Source organism: Penicillium vulpinum (genome assembly GCF_028829585.1).
Source record: "Penicillium vulpinum strain IBT 29486 chromosome Unknown utg000004l_segment0_segment0, whole genome shotgun sequence".
Classification (NCBI taxonomy): domain Eukaryota; kingdom Fungi; phylum Ascomycota; class Eurotiomycetes; order Eurotiales; family Aspergillaceae; genus Penicillium; species Penicillium vulpinum.
Window position 1 is genome coordinate 1 of NW_026643244.1, and position 20,784 is coordinate 20,784.

Below are 20,784 nucleotides of genomic sequence, written 5' to 3' on the forward strand. Positions count from 1 at the left end.
CTAAACCCTAAACCCTAAACCCTAAACCCTAAACCCTAAACCTAAACCCTAAACCCTAAACCCTAAACCTAAACCCTAAACCTAAACCTAAACCTATAACGGTGGGCGATGGGCGTCAAATTTCGAAAGGCCCACGGGCCGTGGACACTTTCTAGTGCCTATGGACGGGCGATGTCGCAGTCTATATATCAGTTTACTACTAACTTTGATCTTCGATATAAGGAGCTAGAGATTATCAAAGAGTATCTATCCTAAGGTAAAGCTGCTTTGCTAGATTAAACCCGGAGATTATTACTATAGCTTAAGGTCTTAGAGCCTATCAGTAATAACGAGGAGGAGGATTAAGAGACTAGACTCGAGGCTACCCAGCACACTAAGAGCGGCGGTAATAACTCGGATAATAATAGTGCCGAGCGACGTAGACGGGTAAAAGGAAAATAACCCCAAAAACAACTATACGACGCTGTTAAAGAGGATAATAAGCTTCCAGAGATACCGGTGGATAGGAGTATACTAGGCCGTTTAGGGCGGATTCGAAAACAGCTAAGGCTACTAGATAGCTTCCAGTTAGTATAATAGGATAGTGCCAGTATTAGAGCTCGGGCTTTACCTGTGTACGCTGCTAGTCTCCCCCTAGCCTAAGTTTCTAAACACGGTTATAAGAGAGAGAGAGACCCCTACTATAAGAGGATTTCTAACCGAGGTCAGAGAATAGGCGCTGGGGCCTAGGAACTACCGGCGCTTACCACCCTATAACTTTAAGAAAATATAACACTATCGTGGAGTTCCTATATAGTAAAACTCCTAAACTTTAGCTAAACAGTATACAGGCGCCGTTTAATTGACTCAATTCGACCGTAGCCCTTTACAGTTAGATCTATAAATAGTATATATAAATGAATAAGAAGATTTAAATTTATACAACCCCCAAAAGATCCAGATTTTGATTATTTGATATAACATACTATTACACGAAAAATACAGAGGAAAACATAAAATTAATACACACCCCTCGAGGTCACGAGTCTAGGTATATTTATATTGTTTGATATCCATTGGATATCCGCAAATATCCAATGGACATGAGATCCATATCCATATCCGCAGTTTGCGGATATGGATTGTGGATATCCGCGGATATTGTGGATCGTGCCGCAGTCTAATATTGGCTTATATAATTAGATGAGATATAACGTATTTCACATGCGAGTGGCGCACACAAGCGAGCGGCGCAGTTCAAAACATATAGTAAATGCGATAAATCACAACTTGATTTTTCAACCACTATGGTCTATAAGGATTTCTCCTTATAGCCTCATACTTTCTACGTGATATCTAGTCTCTTTACGGGATTTGAAGGAAGTTTCTAACTTTATGATTGAGATATATATATTTCTAGTTTTTAGTAACGTAATTTTCGGTAATTTTTGAAATGATAATAATATACTTATCCAATATCTTTAAAATTGATATATGGTGCTAATAAGTATTATCGATAGCTATCGACAAATAAGGAGCTAAAATAATAATATGGTTGTTGAAGTATAAATGTAGAATATATCGCATTTATTATGTGTTTTGAACTGCGCCGCTCGCTTATGTGCGCCACTCGCATGTGAAATACGTTATTCGCTAGCTAGTACTATCCAATAGAAACCATGCGATCCTTACAGAATCTCAGGTTATATGGCCGTTCCAGCCCAGACTCGAATATCGAAATAGTTAGCATTCTCGATTCTAGTTAGTCTTAAGGAATCAATCAATTATTATCAATATCTACTGTGTAGCAGGATCACCGCACCAATAGATATATCTGATTCTATTGTATCCGCTGATACTTTTTAACTTGATCAATTATTCTAAAATTTGGGGACTATAATCTTTACAGTATAGAATAGAACTTTACAAATTTTGAGCTTCGTCCTCGTATAAGAAGCTTTTCTAGTCTACTCACGAAAAGTATTCCAGTCTACTTATAGCCCTACTTTTTCCCACCATAGTTAAGACAAAGTCCTAATTCCAGTCTACTAGACTGCAACCACCCCCATGGGATAGAGTTAGTCTCCGATGTCTAATCTTGAGATTGTGTGTGGTGTGGTGAATAATATACTCGAAAATGGCAATAAAAGGTTGGCCTTCCTATTATACTCATTTTGTACTTTCGAACTGATACTGAGTTGGGCACTGTGGAATGAAAGGACAAGAGAAGGAGAAAATGAAGGATAAAGAGAGAAATGAGGTACAAAATTATCAGTGAGCAAAGAGAAGAGACTGGCAATACGATGTACAGCATACATAGTGCTATTGTATCGACTACGGTATCTGAGGGGAGTAAATTATGTGTATGATACTATTCCACATTGAGACGATGTTATAGAAACCCTCAATCTCCAACTGGTTATATTCAATGCTCTGAGGCCCACTTCCAAGAGTCAGTATGTAATCATAGGCCCTCTACCAACTCTATCACTGGACCCGTAAATCGCTTCTTTCCTCCCAGCAGATAATAATAAATCCCTCCTATTAGCATCCATCCCGTCGTCACCACGATACAATAATTCATATTTTCCGGTGTAACGGGCTCTACCGTTGGGAACGCGCTGAAAGCCATGGCTATGATGAGCCAAATGATGGCAGTTATATTCACCACGGGGCCCCATCGTGGCCCTAGGTTGAATGATCCAGAGCCAAGTCCACGCACACTCGGTGCTGGGTTTCGTCGGCCATATATCAACATGAACACAATCGGTGAAAGATACGAGGCGTACATTCCCAAAATGGCCATCGATAGCACTGCATTGAAGGCTGTTGAACTACCAAGATAGATCAATCCAAGCAACATTTGGAGAAAGCCAACCACCAGAATCATGCGCACCGGAACTTTCAGGGCGGGGCTCACTTCTGCGAAGAATCCTGACGCTGGCAAGCCACTGTCCCGTGCAAATGCCCAGGCCGTACGGCTAGTAGATGTCACACATGCAGCATTGGCGGCCATTGCGGTCAAGGTGATGCATAGGACTAGGACGGAGGAACCAGCCGGGGACCCCGTGATGTTTAAAAAGAGCTGAATGAAGGGAAATCCCGTCTTCGACTGAAGTAGGGATTCTAGATCTCCTAGGGAGAAAAGTAGGACAATTGCATACACCAGGCCAATCACTCCGTTGATAATGACGCTGCCTACCATCGCCAGTGGAACATTACGGGACGGGTTTGGCATTTCTTCGCTTAAATGGCAAGCTGCATCATATCTAGAATGGACAGTCAGCTTTCGACCCGCTGAAAGTATATTTAACAATCGTACCCGAGGAAAGGATATACAGTGCTCAGCAGTCCTACCAACCAGGAGACCCCATCATTGTCCCATCCACTACTGTTGGAGAATTCGACGAAGACGTAACTTGCAGAGTGCTTCTCGGACATTGCTCCCAAGATAGTTACTATCACAAGAAACCCAATGACATGCAATACACCTGTTCGTGATTCAGAATTTGATTTATTCACCAATGGTCTGGGAGTTTTCTGTCTTACCGGCTATTCTATTGGTGTGAGGCAAGATCTTAGAACCCCAAATATTCACGGCTGTCGAGTAAGCTAATACGAACCAGTAGAAGAGCATCCCTTGCCATCTAGTTGGGATATAAGCGTCGGGGTGGTTTAATGTGATGAGTGCCTGTAGCTGTAAGCCCGCCGCGAAAGCTGCGGATGCGGAAAACACCACCTGTCCACCGATTGAAATCCAACCAGTAAACCAAGATGCGGTGGCTTGATACGATTTTGGTGTGAGACAATGGACCCAATGGTATTGGCCTGTTGAATGTAATTAATTGTGTGAGAATGGAGTATCAGGATAGGTATATGAAGTAGAGTAGTTGATCGTACCGCCAGCAGTAGGATAGAGAGAAGCAATTTCGCTCAACGAAAGGACGATGAACGTTGTACCAATCAAGGTAATGATGCTAGGTTTGGTCACACAATCAGCCTTCCAATATGAGAGTATCGTTGGGTAAGAACTCACTAGTTATACAACAAACATGGCGCTCCGCCGTTTGTAAGAGCTGTAGCAACAACCGAGGATAACGCCTCCCAGGTGGCCATCAGAGAGATTTGAAGACAAATAATTGACCATAGGGAGAAATCGCGACGGAGCTCTTGAATATGGCCGAGAGCTGCCAGTTGGGCTTCATCGCTGATAAGCTTCTCTGGAGCAGGCGCTTTATTTTCTTGGTTTGATATGGGATCCATACTCCACACTACTCGTGAATTGTAGGTGATAGAAAATATGAATATTTTGGTATAAGTTCAGGAAGAGACATAACATTCTTCCGAGGTCTATATGTACCTTTCACAGGGCTATAGAGAGGGGTTATGACAAGATATGGCCATAAAGGTAATACTCCAATACGGCCATGATCTGCACATCCTATGGACCACATATGTACACATGTACATATTTATACAGAAGGAAAGGGAAAAAACGGTCGCATTGCCTATGCTCTCAAGCAGAGATATCATTTCTTGGTATTTTCCCCCGCAGTTTTGTGAATTTTCTGTCTATCTTTGTCTATCATCACGGAACCATTTCCGGATCTCCACCGTTGCCCCCAGGAACCTCCCGGGATCATTCCGAGCATTCCGAGGTTCCGAGCGTGTATAAGTTAACCTCCCGACCGGGATGTCACCGGGAGAGCCAAAGCCATAACTTGATTCCTGTCATGTCTCACCCACTCAGTATTCTCTCAATCGAAGAGACAAATTTGGCCCGCGATGTGGTCAAATCTGTTCATCCAAATGTCGTGATCGACTTTCGGGAGATATTCCTACAAGAACCACCCAAAGCTCAGCTTCAGGAATTTCTAGCGTTCGAACATGCCGGTCGCTTGAGCCCAACTACCCCACGGCCCCCACGTCTAGCTCTATGCCAATACGACGTGATCGGAGCGGACCGCATTCCTCAGTTTCACGAATCTGTGATCGATTTGGTTTCACAGTCGCGAGTAAAGCATACGGTGGTAGGGAAGGAATATCATGCCAGTTTGACTCTGTGAGAAGAAATGAAACTTGAACATCTGAAGTTTCCTAACAATTGACCAGGAGCGAATTTGATGTTCTCGTCGATAAATGTATGAAATCATCATTGTTCCAGAAAGCACTATCGGAATTCGATCTTCCTGAAGGTTTCGAGGTCGTCATTGAACCATGGCCGTATGGTGGCTTGGATCACACGGATGAAAATCGTCGTTTTTTCCAGGGGCTTTGTTTCGCCCAGGATAAACGTTCTGGGAATGAAGACTCCAATTTCTATTCATTCCCCTTGCCCATTATCCCGGTGATGGACGCTCACACCCAAGAGATCATCCGAGTAGATCGACCCGCCACAGGCGGCAAAGGCGACGGCCTATTTGAACAGACTTTCAAGCGGGATATCATTGGTCACTGCAAGCCCTCCGAATACGTCCCAGAGCTCATGCCCGAGGGGACTCGTAAGGATCTCAAACCACTGAATGTGGTCCAACCTGAGGGTCCGTCCTTCCGAGTCACGAATGAGTCCCTAGTTGAATGGCAGAAGTGGCGGTTCCGTGTTGCATTTAATCCGCGAGAGGGAGCGACGATTCACGATGTTTCGTATGATGGCCGTAGTGTGATGCACCGGCTGGCGATCAGCGAAATGGTAAATGAGATGTTATCCTAAACATATGGCTGTAAACTAATTGTGGTTTGTTTGTTTAGACTGTCCCTTACGCTGACCCGCGGCCCCCTTTCCATCGAAAACAGGCCTTTGACTTTGGCGACGGGGGTGGCGGGAACATGGCGAACAACCTCTCGCTCGGATGCGACTGTCTCGGAGTCATCAAATATTTCGATGCCATTGTCACCCAAGCAGACGGTACCGCTCAGACTCTTCCAAATGCGATTTGTCTTCATGAACAGGACAACGGAATTGGCTGGAAGCATTCCAACTGGCGGACCGGTCGCGCTGTCGTCACGCGGAACCGGGAGCTCGTGGTCCAGTTTATCATCACACTGGCCAACTATGAATATATCTTCGCCTATAAATTCGATCAGTCAGGTGGAATCACAGTTGAAGCACGCGCAACCGGTATCTTGAACGTGGTCAATATCGATGCTGGTAAGGTCAGCGAGTACGGGAACGTGGTGAGCGGTGGCGTTCTCGCTCAGAACCACCAGCATATTTTCAATATCCGAATTGATCCAGCTATTGACGGCCCCAATAACTCTGTTTTGGTGGAGGAATCCCATCCAGTGCCAATGAATGCGGTCACCAACCCAAACGGGAACTTCTATGAAGTCACCAAGCAGACCGTTGAGCGTGCATGTTGGATCGATGCCGCTCCGCAGCTAAATCGGACCATCAAGATGATCAATCCTCACATCAAGAATCCTATCAGTGGAAATCCTGTAGGGTATAAATTCATTCCACTGGCCACACAACATCTACTAGCCGATCCTGCATCGGTGCAGGCGCGCCGGGCTCAATTTGCTCAACACCATGTCTGGGTCACGAAATATCGCGATGGTGAGCTCTATGCTGGAGGTCGTTATACTCTACAGAGTCAAACTGAAGTTGAAGGTGTCTCAGATGCTGTTCTTCGGGGTGACTCTGTTGTGGACACTGACGTGGTGGTTTGGAACTCTTTTGGTATCACCCACAATCCTCGTGTAGAAGATTGGCCCGTGATGTATGTTATCTCTTATTCTTTTCCTTTTCTTTCTTCTTTATGTTGTACTGACTCATCTTAATAGGCCCGTCGAAATCTTCCAACTTATGATCCGGCCTGCAGACTTTTTTGTTGCCAACCCGTCACTTGATGTGCCCTCGAACAAGAATATATCATCGCGCTTAGCTGACTCGGAATGCTGTCGGAAGTCGCACATTTGATGGGAAAAAGGAATAAAAATAAGCATTTTATCATAGCATCGTCATAGTATTAGGAATATATATTGAAGAGGGGAACGCTCAAGGCTGTGTGCTCTCAGGCACACGAGTCGATTCAGCACTTGCAGTTCAGCTTCATACCCAACTTGCATACGAAAGTAACCTAGGCGTACTGCCCAAGGAGTCAATTGAGAGAGATGCAGGAGTGTGTATTATCAATCTGTGTCTATCTACTCCCTAAATCCTTTATCCATGTTGGGATACTTCAACGATCACATGATAAAACTACGGAACAGTTAACTAGGTAACTAACTAAAGAAAGAAAGGCCAAATCGACACCTAGTAGAGGACATAGCTCCGCACTACAATACATATATACCATGTATACACCCTACATATGTAGGTACTCCGTAGATACGACATCTATGTAGCTTTTGCCCCGCATAATTCCAGCGGAAAAAGAAAAAGGATTCTCGAAGATACTAGGGGATGAAATCAAACCAATCAGGTATTACTATATCATTTTTTAAAAAACTTGAATAAATGATCAACAATGTTCAAATCCCTAGTCTAGTGGTGCCGGTTTATATTTTTTACTAGCTTCGTTGTACCCGTTGAAAAGATGTCTAAAAAGAACATCCACAAACACCTCGGAGTGTGTTTATATAACGCCCCAAGTATTCAAACATTTACATATACGTCGTTAGGGGCAGGGGTTGCATATGCGACTAAATAATTTTTTATACATCCATGAGCTCACTCATATATACATACATATGTATATTCCAAGCCTGTCTGTCACCTCCGAAAGCGGAACGGGTATTAGTTTATCTTTCCGAGTTCCGAGATTAGATTACTTCCTTTCCAACCCCCTTGCTTGGGTGACACCCTCGAGAATTGGTTTATCGATACCATGATTCCCGTATCTCCAAGGTCTTCACGGGATGATGATTCGTCTCAACGGAGAAAACGAGCTAAATATACCCAAGTTGCTTGGTGCGTCTGCTTATTCTCGAGAAGTTTTCTACTGTTACAGTCTGATGCTGACAATCCCAGCAATGAATGCAAACGACGCAAGCTGAAATGTAGTGGTGGCTTGATCTGTGTGAGATGTTCTCGTGATCAGATACTTTGTGTCTACACCCATCGCCCTCCCAGCACGTCGATCCAAGAGACTGACCTCAACGATGCAAGGCATGTCTTCTCTTGAGTTCCCAATCATGTCCAGTCATCATTCTTTTTATTGGCCAAAAGAGGCATTATACTAATTTTATCTAGAGCGAATCTCCGATTCGAAGCTGTTGACAGGCAATTGGAGACTCTGCGGCGGGAAATGCGGACCCTTTCCGCCCGCGTCCGTGAGCTTGAATCCCCGGGTCCTGCTTCAGTCTCTAATCCGTCGACTCCACCCACGGGGAGCCTGCACCGTATCCTAAATGCTCCTAAATCTCCTACGTACGTCGGACCTACGAGTGCGGAGTTTGGCCTCACTCGCTCTCAAAGGTCCTTATCCCCTCAAGCTGGCGACTGTGCCACAATTGATGATCGCGGTGAGGAACTTGACCTATCAACGGCTACCCCCAGTCCTGCGCCGTCGGATAGAGGCAAAAATTCTCATATTGGGCATCCTTTGAGAAGCCTGGGCGCAGATGAAACCTTGCGATTAGTGCAGGTCTATGAAGATACAGTCGGTGTGATGTACCCCTGTGTCGACTTGGATGGAGTGCGAGCATATGTGCTCGAGTTCTATCGCTCTTACGATTCAGTCACTACATCTTCATCTGTATTGTCAACGCAAACAGCCTCGGACCAGGATTGGTTCTCTGCGCGCGATGTCCAGGTGCTGAAAATCCTGTTAGCGACCGCTCTACTAGTAGAATCCCACGGTCGCAGTGAGCGTGCTGCCCAGCTGGCTGACAGTGTGGAGGATCGATTTGCCAGTAGGTTAAAAATTGCTGATGTTGATATGAAAGAAATTCTCATTCTGACCCTGTTGGTGTGTATCCTAAATCCTTCCTTATGCTGTTCTATGGTGATCCAACCTAAAAGAAAGCGTACTAACTGTGGTAGTCAATTTTTCACTCTTATCGCGACGATGAAGTCATCGCCGGGCGTTTGATTGGTATGGCGATTCGAGGGAGTACAGAGCTAGGTCTTCATCGTCAAGAGACCTGGCAAAAGACAGGAGGCGTTTTCCCGGGCGAATTGGAATGGACATGGGCTAGCCGACTTTTCTGGTGCATCTATGTGTTAGATCGCAAGTGCGCCTTTGGCACGGGTTTGCCTTTTGCCATTCAAGATTCTGATATTGACACCAACTTACCTGAGCCGGGCCATTCTACCCCATACCTGACTTGTATGATTTCTCACGCACGCCTGAGCACAAAGATCTGGGGCCTGGTCGTCGGATGGCCCAACCGGTCACAAGCGGCCACCTCAGATGGTTGCGCTTATTTGGACGCTCAGGTTCAACAATGGATCCATTCCATTCCGCACGAATTGCGTTTTGATCCAACTTGGCGCTCCCCCGCTGGATCAGAGCACACCGATCGAGCAATGATGCTTCAGGTTCTGCTTGCTTTACAGGCAAACCAGCTTCGAATTCTTGTGTATCGACAGAACTTGCTCAGCGATGAGCGGATAGCGGACAATGTGACTGGTGCGTCGACGGCCGTAGAAACGGCGAAGAGCACCGTTCATATGCTAGACTATTTCAGCCGGGTCTCAAGTATATACTTCCAGCGCCCAGAACCATTCAACTATTTTCTCTTATCAGCCCTCGCCGCCCTCTTCCTGGCCGTTTTACATGCCCCGGCGCGCTTCAGCCACGCCTGCCGGCCCGAATTCTATACTGCCGTGGACATGGTTCGCCGCTCGGCAACCCGTGCCCGTACTTCTCGGAGATTGCAAAAGGTTCTTCACAGTTTGAAACGGATTCAATTGAACCTTAGGTGGGATAGTGAAACTGGCCGACAATCATCTATTCATCGAGCTCATCCCCCAGAGACATATTCCAAGGATGAGAAAGACACATCTGGCCTTCATTCACATACTACATCCCAATATAAGTTGAGCTCATCGCGCGGCATATGGGATACAACACCGGTATCATCCACAACAGACTCTGCTGTTGCACATTATACTCCCAGCCTCCATCAAACATCCGAGGCGACTACTCCTCAGCTCTCATCTAATGCTTTCTGGCCATTGTCACCTGGTACAGTAGTTGGTCCTGAATCCAATGTCTGTGAAGACTTGAGCAGCTTTTTTGAAATTGCAGGGGGGTTATATTTTGACCCTCGAGCTGGTTCGGACGGTGCCACCGGAGCAGATGTGGGGTTGGCCCCTCCGGGTGACCCACGATCACCCAATGCGCTGGACGCCTTCCATGCCGAGGATGAGGCGTTGACACGAGTCATGGCTGGTTTGCTGTAAATATCCGTGGATCTGTTATGTATAGCGATTCAAGAAACCAAACTACAACTTGGACGGTAAGCGACTACAGCTCAGTTAAAATTGTTGCATTTGCACTCCGTTTTGTCCGATTGATAAAATCACTACTGTGCCAATTTGGGATTCTCGGGAACTTGGCGTGCTTTGGTTGCATGGTGGCGCATATACTAGGTTCTGGCAATTCCCACCAGTCGGTGCTCTAATTCCCACTAGCTCATTTCCTGAAGGGGTTTTTTGCCCCTTGTTTTAGACATTGATCGTCAGAACACTGGTTTCTTCCCCCCTCTCTTCTGTGTTTTATCCAGAGTATCGGATATGCTCGCTGCACAAGACCTTCCTCCGTGTCCTGTTAAGAAAAACGTTCGAATTTCCACCAATGATTCATGCGTTACCCCGAGAAATAATGTATACAAATATTTATGGGAGCCCACTGATGAAGATTGATCGCTCTTCGTTCAACATACAAGTCATCTTCGATGCATTTTGGTAATATTGTCAAACCGGTGCTGTTTGCAGCCCTCGTGCATGGATATGCAAACCCCGGCAGTTGTTCAGGGGCCTGCGTTGTGCATGACCCAACTTTAATACAAAGATCATCAGACAAACGTTATTTCCGATTTTCCACTGGCAACAAGATTTCTTATGCGAGCTCTTCATCTATCGACGGCCCATGGACTACTATTGGGTCTATGTTGCCTAGTGGATCTTCTATTGATCTCGCTGGAAGCGATGACCTATGGGTAAGTACGATCCTTTTATCGAAGCTTGCCCGCAAGAAATGAACCTATTCAGTATTAACTTCCACGTTAGGCCCCAGATGTCCATCTTGTGAACGGCCTTTACTATGTTTATTACTCTGTATCGACGTTTGGTTCACAGAACTCAGCCCTTGGACTAGCCACATCTGCAACCATGGAGCCGGGCTCCTGGACTGACCATGGAACGACTGGTATTGCCTCATCATCTGCCAGTGCGTACAATGCCATTGATGGCAATCTATTCAAGGATGGCGGTACTTACTATATGAATTTCGGCTCCTTCTGGCACGATATCTACCAGGCCCCAATGAGCTCGGATGCCACTAAAGTCGCATCATCGTCCCACAATCTAGCTTATGACCCCTCTGGAACCCACGCTGTGGAAGGGGTCTATATGTACCAGTATGGAAGCTACTACTACCTCTTTTACTCTTCCGGCATCTGTTGTGGCTACGACACATCTCGCCCCACCAGCGGAGCAGAATACAAGATCAAGGTCTGCCGATCGACCTCACCTACTAGCGGATTTGTCTGTCACCCAATTCCTTTGCTGCCTTAGACACTTACTCTAACTGTTTTGCTATCAAAGGTCGATAAATCGGGCATCGCATGTACAAACGGGGGTGGCACAGTTGTTCTAGAAAGTCACGGCACAGTCTACGGTCCTGGTGGACAGTAAGTTCTTAAATTGGTTCATAGACCGAAATTGATCATTGGGCTAACTTTCCTAAGGGGCGTGTATACTGATCCTAGCCTCGGTCCAGTGCTTTACTACCACTACGTTGACACCACTGTGGGCTATTCCGATGGCCAGAAACTCTTTGGGTGGAATAAAATCGATTTCTCAAGCGGATGGCCAGTCGTTTGAATTGAAGTGGCTTTGCTTGGTTTGGGTATCTTTGTGTCAAGAAAATACCTACTGTAAGGCTCTTATGTTTTATACAAATCCGACTCATTTAGCTCTGGAGATGCACAATAAAACCTATATTCCACTCTCTAGGCATTCTTCGGGCTGGTTGATCTGGGACTGGGCGTGACCATTTTGCATTAGGCGAAGATTGATTTATCGTTAATACGGTTAGAGTAGATGATGATTCGAAATTCGAATTAAACACTGAATGATTATATACGGAGTACTCCGTAGTATGAAGATAATCCACTTATCTCGGCGACTCCCGTACTCGGCCGACTGGTGTCCCAGGGGTTGACCTACAAAATGCCTCCGTTTTTCATCCCATCAACGCCCAGGATTGCGTGCATTTTATTTCCTATGGCAAAACCATCTAAACTACTCAACGAAAGTCCGGTGAAGTACAACGTAGGATGGAGGCGCATCATGCGGAATTTCAGTCCGTCGTATGGCCTTCCCTCCCTCCAGAGACACTGTAGAGTGTGCTAATAGCAATATCCAGGTGGTTTTCTGTGACTATGGGCACTGGCATTGTTTCGGTATTGATGATATCGGTCCCTTTCGATACTCCAGTGCTCTATTACTTGTCAATTGTCTTTTCCCTACTCAATCTCGTGTTATTTACTTTATCTTTCATTATTTCTGTGCTCCGATACGCCTTGTATCCTGAAATATGGAGTGTGATGATTCAAGACCCCACTAATTCGCTCTTCTTGGCGACTATCCCGATGGGCTTTGCTACGCTTATTGAGATGTGGTTGTTCATTTGTGTCCCAGTCTGGGGCAAATGGGCCAAAACAGTTGCATGGGGTTTATGGATGATAGACGTGGTAGCTGCGGCTTCTGTGACTCTGTCCCTGTCCTTTATTTTGTCAGTCTATAGTCCTGGACAACCCGATCTTTGAGACACTAACACCCAATCAGAATATCTCAGCGCTACATCACCTCGCTGGATCGGATCACTGCCGTTCAATTATTGCCAATCGCAGCAACCATTGTGGCAGCTGGTGTTGGCGCAGAAATTGCTATTGTCTTACCCAACAAACAACATGCGCTGGGAACACTCCTCGTCTCGTTCATTCTCTGGGGTATGGGCACTCCTCTGGCAATTGCAATATTGGTAATCTATTTTCAGCGACTAGCAGTGCATAAGCTCCCACCAAGAGAACTGGTTGTGAGCTGCTTTTTACCCCTAGGGCCTCTTGGTTTTGGTGGGTTTGGGTAAGCATGTCGCTAATTTCCCTTGGAGCCCTATGACTGTAGCTAATACGCTGCCAGCATCCTTTATATTGGTAAAGTAGCACGGGTTTTATTACAAGATTCTCAATTCCTGGACCCTATTGCGGGCGAGGTGGCATATGTCTTGGGTGTTTTCATATCCCTCCTCATGTGGAGCTTCGGGTTGGTTTGGCTCGTGTTTGCCCTAGCAACTGTTCTATATATCTCTCCGTTTCCTTTTAATATGGGTTGGTGGGGATTTACGTTCCCGCTTGGGGTGTATGCTGCAAACACTATAGAATTGGGTCTTGAAATGGACATCATGTTCTTCAAAGTTCTGGGTACCGTATGTCCATCCCCCCGCCCCTTCCCCGTTTTCTGCTCTACAAATAAACGATGGGTGCTAACTCTCCATCTAAAGGTCTTAAGTGGCGCTGTTTTGCTATTGTGGATGGTGGTTGCATCACGAACTGCACACGGAGCATGGTGCGGAACTCTGTTTCATGCCCCATGCTTACAAAACCTGGTATTGAAGAAAGAGGGGGCTGAGCGATATGAAGATCGGAATCGGGCGTAAGAAGGAAACTATTGGTTGAGTCGCTCATTACCAAGCCTCGAAACGCTCCGATACCATGCGTGTGCCCAAATGTGATGCATCGCGCCGGATAACCCCGCTGACAGTGTCTTGTACATAACTTGACCAGTTCACGAGGTAAAGCCACAAAGTAATTTGTACAGCTTAGGCAATTTTTGCCGAATTTGATATTTTGATGTTATTGGTTGCACCTAGAGTGATTACCTTGATTGTCTCCAAAAGTTTACGACGTATTAATTCACGCAAAGCACTGCCTATCAGGAGTCACATGCTCAGCCCGTCAGCTTCGTGTTGTTCGATTTCATCCCTCTCTCTCTCTCTTCCTCGGTTATGGTATTTTGTGAAACTGGAGGTCGATTTTTTGACTCTCTGTTCGAATCTATTTTTCACAGTAGGACTTGAATATTGAGAATGGTAAGGCTTGGATTCTATCTATACGTGTCTATGTCAAGGCACAGGTCTAAACAAATTCTAGGATACGGGGGAGTATGAGTTTCCCTTCTTACAGGAGGTCTACTCTCCTCTGGAATCGCACAAGGTCGAGTATGAATACTAAATTCCGATATATCCAATCGATACGGAGGGTTCCTTCTAAGACTAAGCTGTTCTTTAGTTTTGTCTTTGTTCATGGCCTGAACCCAAGCGGTCGAAATGACCATCCTTTTCAGACATGGACGCATAGCAATGGCAAATTTTGGCCGAGGGACTTCCTGGCAAAGGACATTCCATATGCGCGCGTCTTTGTCTACGGATACAATTCAAATATCACCCATCCTCAGACCATGTCCACGGCAAGCATTAAAGACCACGCGAATACTCTGTTGAACTTATTGGATATGGAGCGCGGCCCCCAGATGGTAAACCGTAGGCCCCGGATATCTTTATTTGGATAATCAATTAATATTGTGTAGGGCTCTGTTCCACCAAAAGTGATATTTATCGGACATAGTTTGGGGGGTTTAGTGATTAAACAGGTCAGATATAAAATCTCAGAACCCTTTTCCTACACCCTCTTCCTAACAGTTCCATTTGATTTGATGGCATAGGCACTTCTGAATGCTAAAGAAGATCCAAAATATACTTCTATTCGCTCAGCAACTTATGGTCTTGTCTTCTTTGGGACACCTCATCGTGGCGCGAAGGCTGTGGAACTAGGGAAGATCGCAGCTCGAGTTGCCCGCTTTGTTTCTAAAGGACATGCCAGCAATGACCTTCTAGACTGCCTAGAACACAATTCGCTTTTTACCCGACAAATGACTGATCGGTTCCGACATCAGCTAGAGGATTATCGTGTTGTAAGCTTCATCGAAGGAAAAGAGGTGCAGATAGGGGGAATTGGACCAGCATCTATCAGCCATGTAAGCATATTCCCTTGATAATTTCAATTCTGCCCTTGTCCCCACATCATTTTATCCTGTTATCCTAGTGAAGAGGCTGATATTTCAAAGCTTGTGGTTGATGAAGAGTCTGCGGTTCTTGGATTGTCCGGTTTACGTGAAACCCAACTCAAGCTTGACGCAGATCATTCACAGATGTGCAAGGTAGGTTCACAGGGTCCTATGTATCGTTTGATAAAAGGAAACATCAAGCAATTGGTCGATCAAGCGCTTTTCTCGGAGCAAGGCTTCATTCCACAATCGATGCCTCCAAGTGCCGCCTCATCTCCACCACCAGTGCCACCACGCATTCATTCTAATAGTAGCATGCCATACCAGGGACAGAGCCGCCCATCTCCTTCAGTGCAAAGGGTGACGGGGGTTATGTTCAATGCTCTGGATAATGACCCACGATCTGTTCGCTCAGCAGAACTCAAGAATTGGGCTCGGTGGGACGAAGCCCGAACCGTCGAATATGAAATCTTCCAGGAGCATTTACGTACCCTTGGCCCGGACCATTTTAGTACACTATCAGTGGCATACAACCTAGCTGAAGTGGAACTCGAGACCAACTACTTGGAGAAAGCAAATGAATGGTGTCATTGGGTGTCCGAAAATGCCCAACGTGTCTTTGGGACAAAGCACCCCCTCACAATGAAGACGGAAAGTTTGACCGGAGAGGTCTTGTATCAACGGGGCAAGCCTCAAGAGGCTGAGTCGGTCTGCGCCAACGTTTTGGCCCGTCAGCAGATGACTATCGGCGAAGACCACTTGGACACATGTGACACGCGGCGACGATTAGGAATGACCTACAATGCACTAGGTCGCCGGGAAAATGCCGTCGCGACTGGGGAAAAGCTGACGGACACTCTAAAGCGTCTACTTGGAGAAACCCACATTCGTGTATTCGCCTCTGCGTTGGACACACTGGAATATATCGTTAGCAACCAATCGGGCAACACAACTACCCTAATTGTCATGCGCTTTCAACCTGATGTGCAGCAAGCGGTAGAGATGTTGTTACAGATTTATCAAGAGCTTCAGACTGCCTTAGGTCATAAACATCCGTCTACCATTCGCGCCCTCTCTCTCCACGGTCGAGCACAAAGCTTTATGCAGCAGAGTGTAGAGGCCTCGGAGACCCTACGCCGGGCTCTGGCGAGTGCAGAAGAAGCATTAGGGCCTGATCATCCGCTGACGATGGATATCGTGGGAAATATCGGCGTCATGTATGCTCTGCAAAACAGTTATGGTCGAGGTTCATTCACCAACAATCGCGCTGCTGAAGCCTTCCCCTGGTTGACACGATATTTGAACTGGGTAGAGCATCGCAAAGGCAAAGACAACCCCGAAACACAAGCCACATTGGAGCTGATGGCGAATTTACACTTCAACGCCCAAGAGTATGAACCTGCACAGAAGTACTATGAGCGCCTTGTAGCGAGTATGCGCCGGGACGACTCAGCAGCAACCGAGCGCATCAACACTCAGCTGCAACTGTGTCGAGCGAACACCATGTACACCCGTCGTGGCCTGGGATCAGGGCTAGGGGGCTTTTTGTCGAACTTGCAGCGATATTGACGGTGGTCTTTTGATTATTATTATACCTCGATATACAACTTTGTTTTTTTTTTTGAGTTCAATAAATGTCGGTCATTATTCAATTGTATTCATTCTGATACTATGTTTATTATCAGTTGCCATCCGAAGTTAACATATGAGAGAAAAGTCTAGGAAAAGTCTCTTCAACCCAGTGCTTCATAGGTAGAACAGCCATCATCATGAAGTGTTTAGTGTGAGAACTTGTCGGGGATGCTCTTTCTGTATATGAAATTAGTGCTGTCTTTGGTCCATTTAGGTCTGAGAAAGCATACCCAGTCTTCTCCAACTGCTCACGGCCGGTATCAGTGACCTTCTTCGCAGGGTCATTACCGCCAAACTTCTTCTCCGCGGCGCCGAGACCTGTTGATGTTAGCTTGAATTCCATCAAAGCCCATCAAAACAATTCAGGGCACTAAAGCTCACCCTTATCAACAAATTCTTGGCCCTTGCCGCCTCCGATCTTGGAAGCGAGATCCGAGATTTTGTCCATTATGAAGAGGTGATAAGTGGTGGAGTGTTATGAAATGGGAGTGAGATTGATGAAAAGGATGTAAAGGATGCCACAAGACAAGAACTGCCCTTTTATAGGAATCTATCAAATATTTCTGATTGAAATCTATCCCGATTGACTCCGCATTTTGTATGATGCTTGGCCCTTACTGGAGTAATGATTCGCTTTAACATAGAATGCTATCGTCATTACCGCACTCGTATCATCCTAATGTCCCCACAGGGCTCATGTAGAATGATATTTATTGGCATGCTCCAGGATAGGCTCATTTCTGAGGTCATATTGATGGTCTCGATTTTGTCTCGATCTTGTCATGGTGGATCTAGTAGCTTGTACATACTCCAGATGGACCTCGGGAGACTGTATATCGTGACGTCAGCGAGTATAAGAATATATACTTGCCTCAGGCATTATTGACACCTCGTAATGAGGCATTCAGGCATTCAGGCACCAACTCACACAACGCGTCTCCCAACTCTCAGTTATTTTGTACACTACACTCGGGTATTAATATCGCTGTTCAACCTTGCGCAGTATTCTTCGTCACACCTCTTGCATATTTGTCAACATGAAAGATAAGCTAATGCATAAATTTCGCATAAATGGCATCGCAGTCTATCGACCAAGACTCTTTGGTAAAAAGGATCATAGAGATAATGAATATTCGTCCGTCTGTGGACCACACACTCGGGATGAGCTATCCCAAACTGAATGGCTTCCCCGCGTTAGATCACGGTCAAAGCAGATCCCTTGCTTTACAACAGACAATAGGACAGCCTAAACATCGCACCTCAAGCTGTTCTTCTAACCCGCTATTGACAGTACTCTACTTCAAACTTTTCTCCGTTTTTCTCCTGGAGTACCTGCTCAATTTCTGGAGTTGTGCCGATGTGCTTACTTAGTCGAGAACAGTGCGCGCTATGATTTGCTTTATAATCTATGTGACCTCCTCTAAACCCTACAGAGCGTAGTGTTTCTGGTGTCGAATATAAGCCCAGCCTTACAACAAAAAAACAATGATAACCCCAGCGGAAGAACAGATAAAATCTGATAACAAGGGCCTTGCCCTCGAACAAGATGCTCTATACTATACTTATGCTTCTAAATGTCCAGAATGGCATCGAAATATAACCCACCGTCTTCTTCGCAAGGTTGACTGGTACCTCTTACCCTTCCTTATTCTTATGTATCTGTCAAATTTCCTGGACAGAAAATAGGTGCCGCTATTTACAGAAGCTATACAGGATCCTGAACCCTAATACCTTTTTTAAGCAATTTATTATAGGCTCGTCTTGGTACACTTGAAGAAGATCTCGGTATGGAAGGCACCGATTATAATCTCGCCACAAGTATCTTATTTGTCGGTTATCTACTGATGCAACTTCTATCTAATCTGCTCCTAACTCGTATTCGGCCTTCACTATCTCTAGGTATTACAATGGCTATCTGGTATGACATATATTACAATGAGGCCAGTCAGTTTTAGAGCGCTTATCTCGTTTCATAGGGGTATGATTTCCGCTTGCCAAGCAGCTGTTCAGTCATCCTTGGACTTATTGCAATACGGTTCTTTCTTGGATTTCTCGAAGCGCCTTTTTTCCTAGGTGCTGTTATGCTAATCTGAGTTCTTTTAAACCAAGAAGTGTAACTGAGAAATTGCTGGTATTTACTTTGTATAGATCGAGTTAGTATACCCGACAGGAGGTGATTCTGCAACCCTCTGACAGTGACGAAGCATTATATCTAACCTCCTCACTTAGTTGACTTATCGTATATAGTTTTATTCTGGTAGCTCGTTGCCCAATGCTTTCGGGGGTCTCATTAGGGCAAGCGTACTAAGTAATCTTGATAATGTGCATGGCATCGCGGGATGGAGATAGCTAGTTATCATCGAGGGAGTTATCACTGTGGAAATCTCCCTGCTCGCTGCGTAAGTCGTGTCTGTAGTTGGTACCTATATTCTGTTCGTAGGCTGACTCTGTCACTCTCTATAGTATCTTTCTTCCAAATCATCCAGGTTCCACTCCCTGGTTAGACGAATAGGAATAAGTGTCAGATTTCATAGCGTAGAACCTAGCTTCAACAACTCTCTACTCAATCAAGCTACTCACATTCCACCATGCACTTCGACGTAGCCCTCTCCTGACAACAAGCATATGCAGAGTGATGTCTAATGTATGTTACAGGAGAAGCTGATGAGGTTGGTTCAATCAGTATCAAAACAGCGATAGGTCTGGTGTTGGCGGACAAACGCATCTATCTTTTTATTTTGCTTCAGCATGTCTTGCTTCTGTCGCAGAACTTTCAATACTTCTTCTCGACTATTGTGCAGGCACTCGGATACGGGAAATTCGAAATCTTTCTGATCACTGCACCCGTGTGGATTGCTACATTCCTTGTCTCGCTACTAGTGACATGGACATCTGGTTAAACTAACGATTTCAGCCTACACATCGTCTGTCTTATGATGGTCAGTGTAATTGCCACTATGACAAGTAATATTAGCGCCAAAATCTTCGCCATGTTTCTGTGGGTCGTCTATGATTATGTTGTTCTTCACATACCTGACAACGATCAGGATGCCCATGGGAGCAGTGCCTGCATATCAAATTATCATCGCCTGGGTCGCCAATTCCTTCCCCGGGCCGTTGATCAAACAGTCTGCTGCCATAGCTATTGCAAATATGATCGGAAATACCGCTTCAATCTACGGTAATTATATGTGGCCCTTCTCTTCGGGGCCTCGATACGTTTCGGGAGGAAGTGCGACCGCTGCGATAGCATTCCTAGTGGCGTTCGTGGCTCTAGTTATTCGACTCGTACATGTTCATATGAACAAAAGGCTGGATGAGACTGAGCTCTCGATGGTTATTCACCCATTTAATTCAACCGATCTAGAGACGCGGGCGGTTGGGTTCCGGTATATTCTATCATCTCTCTCATACAGATGATTAGACCAGGATAAGAAGTTTTAAGGATGTGTTAGATACTTATCCAAAAAATAGAAATTGATATCAATGGAACAAACTGCCAGTACTAACCATCAAGTAAATATATAGTACTCCGTATATATGTGCTATACAAGGAAGTCCTGCGTCAAAGAGAACGTACTCCGAGAGCGGGGTTAGCTTCTTCGATCAAAACAACGGTCACATTCGCCATCATAGTCCAATCAAAAGAGACCTTGAATCATTTCATTTTCGTTTTCGACTCCGGAATCACTACATTACATCTTCAAAAACTTCATCTTCTCATTTCGAAATGGTATGATCTATAAAATCCATTATGTGCTCCTTGAATTATGCTGATCTTGCAAGTTGAGTTCATCCTTCACTACGATTCCGGTTCTGGATTTCTCTCAGGCATCATCGCCGTCCAAGCCCGCCTTTCTGGCTAGCCTTCGAGAGGCCCTTGTAAATGTTGGCTTTTTCTATCTTCGAAATGCTCCTATTTCGGTTCAAACGCA

The 20,784-nt window shown here is 45.5% G+C and overlaps 9 protein-coding genes across 9 annotated transcripts; 7 read left to right on the forward strand and 2 right to left on the reverse strand.

Annotated features, from left to right (window-relative positions):
- Window positions 1–2,443: 2,443 nt before the first annotated feature.
- Window positions 2,444–4,242, reverse strand: N7479_008540 (Amino acid/polyamine transporter I; the record flags this gene model as incomplete). The annotated part of the gene is made up of 5 exons (XM_057256234.1): window positions 2,444–3,248; window positions 3,302–3,470; window positions 3,529–3,807; window positions 3,880–3,956; window positions 4,016–4,242. The coding sequence occupies 5 exons, from the start codon at window positions 4,240–4,242 to the stop codon at window positions 2,444–2,446; spliced, it is 1,557 nt and encodes a 518-aa protein (XP_057103692.1).
- Window positions 4,243–4,712: 470 nt separating this feature from the next.
- Window positions 4,713–6,898, forward strand: N7479_008541 (putative copper amine oxidase; the record flags this gene model as incomplete). The annotated part of the gene is made up of 4 exons (XM_057256235.1): window positions 4,713–5,041; window positions 5,092–5,668; window positions 5,728–6,698; window positions 6,763–6,898. 4 exons carry the CDS (start codon window positions 4,713–4,715, stop codon window positions 6,896–6,898), a joined length of 2,013 nt encoding a protein of 670 aa, XP_057103693.1.
- A 1,330-nt stretch (window positions 6,899–8,228) lies between these two features.
- Window positions 8,229–10,330, forward strand: N7479_008542 (transcription factor domain-containing protein; the record flags this gene model as incomplete). Its single annotated transcript, XM_057256236.1, has 2 exons — window positions 8,229–8,891; window positions 8,966–10,330. 2 exons carry the CDS (start codon window positions 8,229–8,231, stop codon window positions 10,328–10,330), a joined length of 2,028 nt encoding a protein of 675 aa, XP_057103694.1.
- A 494-nt stretch (window positions 10,331–10,824) lies between these two features.
- On the forward strand, window positions 10,825–11,974 carry abnA (putative extracellular endo-1,5-alpha-L-arabinase; the record flags this gene model as incomplete). The annotated part of the gene is made up of 4 exons (XM_057256237.1): window positions 10,825–11,088; window positions 11,159–11,635; window positions 11,696–11,781; window positions 11,839–11,974. 4 exons carry the CDS (start codon window positions 10,825–10,827, stop codon window positions 11,972–11,974), a joined length of 963 nt encoding a protein of 320 aa, XP_057103695.1.
- Window positions 11,975–12,322: 348 nt separating this feature from the next.
- Window positions 12,323–16,786, forward strand: N7479_008544 (LipA and NB-ARC domain protein; the record flags this gene model as incomplete). The annotated part of the gene is made up of 8 exons (XM_057256238.1): window positions 12,323–12,462; window positions 12,519–12,887; window positions 12,941–13,237; window positions 13,295–13,807; window positions 14,443–14,686; window positions 14,741–14,803; window positions 14,876–15,187; window positions 15,278–16,786. The coding sequence occupies 8 exons, from the start codon at window positions 12,323–12,325 to the stop codon at window positions 16,784–16,786; spliced, it is 3,447 nt and encodes a 1,148-aa protein (XP_057103696.1).
- A 209-nt stretch (window positions 16,787–16,995) lies between these two features.
- Window positions 16,996–17,297, reverse strand: N7479_008545 (uncharacterized protein; the record flags this gene model as incomplete). Its single annotated transcript, XM_057256239.1, has 3 exons — window positions 16,996–17,026; window positions 17,080–17,167; window positions 17,231–17,297. 3 exons carry the CDS (start codon window positions 17,295–17,297, stop codon window positions 16,996–16,998), a joined length of 186 nt encoding a protein of 61 aa, XP_057103697.1.
- Window positions 17,298–18,334: 1,037 nt separating this feature from the next.
- Window positions 18,335–18,922, forward strand: N7479_008546 (Major facilitator superfamily domain general substrate transporter; the record flags this gene model as incomplete). The annotated part of the gene is made up of 3 exons (XM_057256240.1): window positions 18,335–18,469; window positions 18,604–18,748; window positions 18,795–18,922. 3 exons carry the CDS (start codon window positions 18,335–18,337, stop codon window positions 18,920–18,922), a joined length of 408 nt encoding a protein of 135 aa, XP_057103698.1.
- A 266-nt stretch (window positions 18,923–19,188) lies between these two features.
- Window positions 19,189–19,749, forward strand: N7479_008547 (uncharacterized protein; the record flags this gene model as incomplete). Its single annotated transcript, XM_057256241.1, has 2 exons — window positions 19,189–19,248; window positions 19,597–19,749. 2 exons carry the CDS (start codon window positions 19,189–19,191, stop codon window positions 19,747–19,749), a joined length of 213 nt encoding a protein of 70 aa, XP_057103699.1.
- Window positions 19,750–19,785: 36 nt separating this feature from the next.
- N7479_008548 (uncharacterized protein) lies at window positions 19,786–20,269 on the forward strand (the record flags this gene model as incomplete). Its single annotated transcript, XM_057256242.1, is given in 2 exon segments — window positions 19,786–19,813; window positions 19,824–20,269. The coding sequence occupies 2 exon segments, from the start codon at window positions 19,786–19,788 to the stop codon at window positions 20,267–20,269; spliced, it is 474 nt and encodes a 157-aa protein (XP_057103700.1).
- Between the last annotated feature and the right edge of the window lie 515 nt (window positions 20,270–20,784).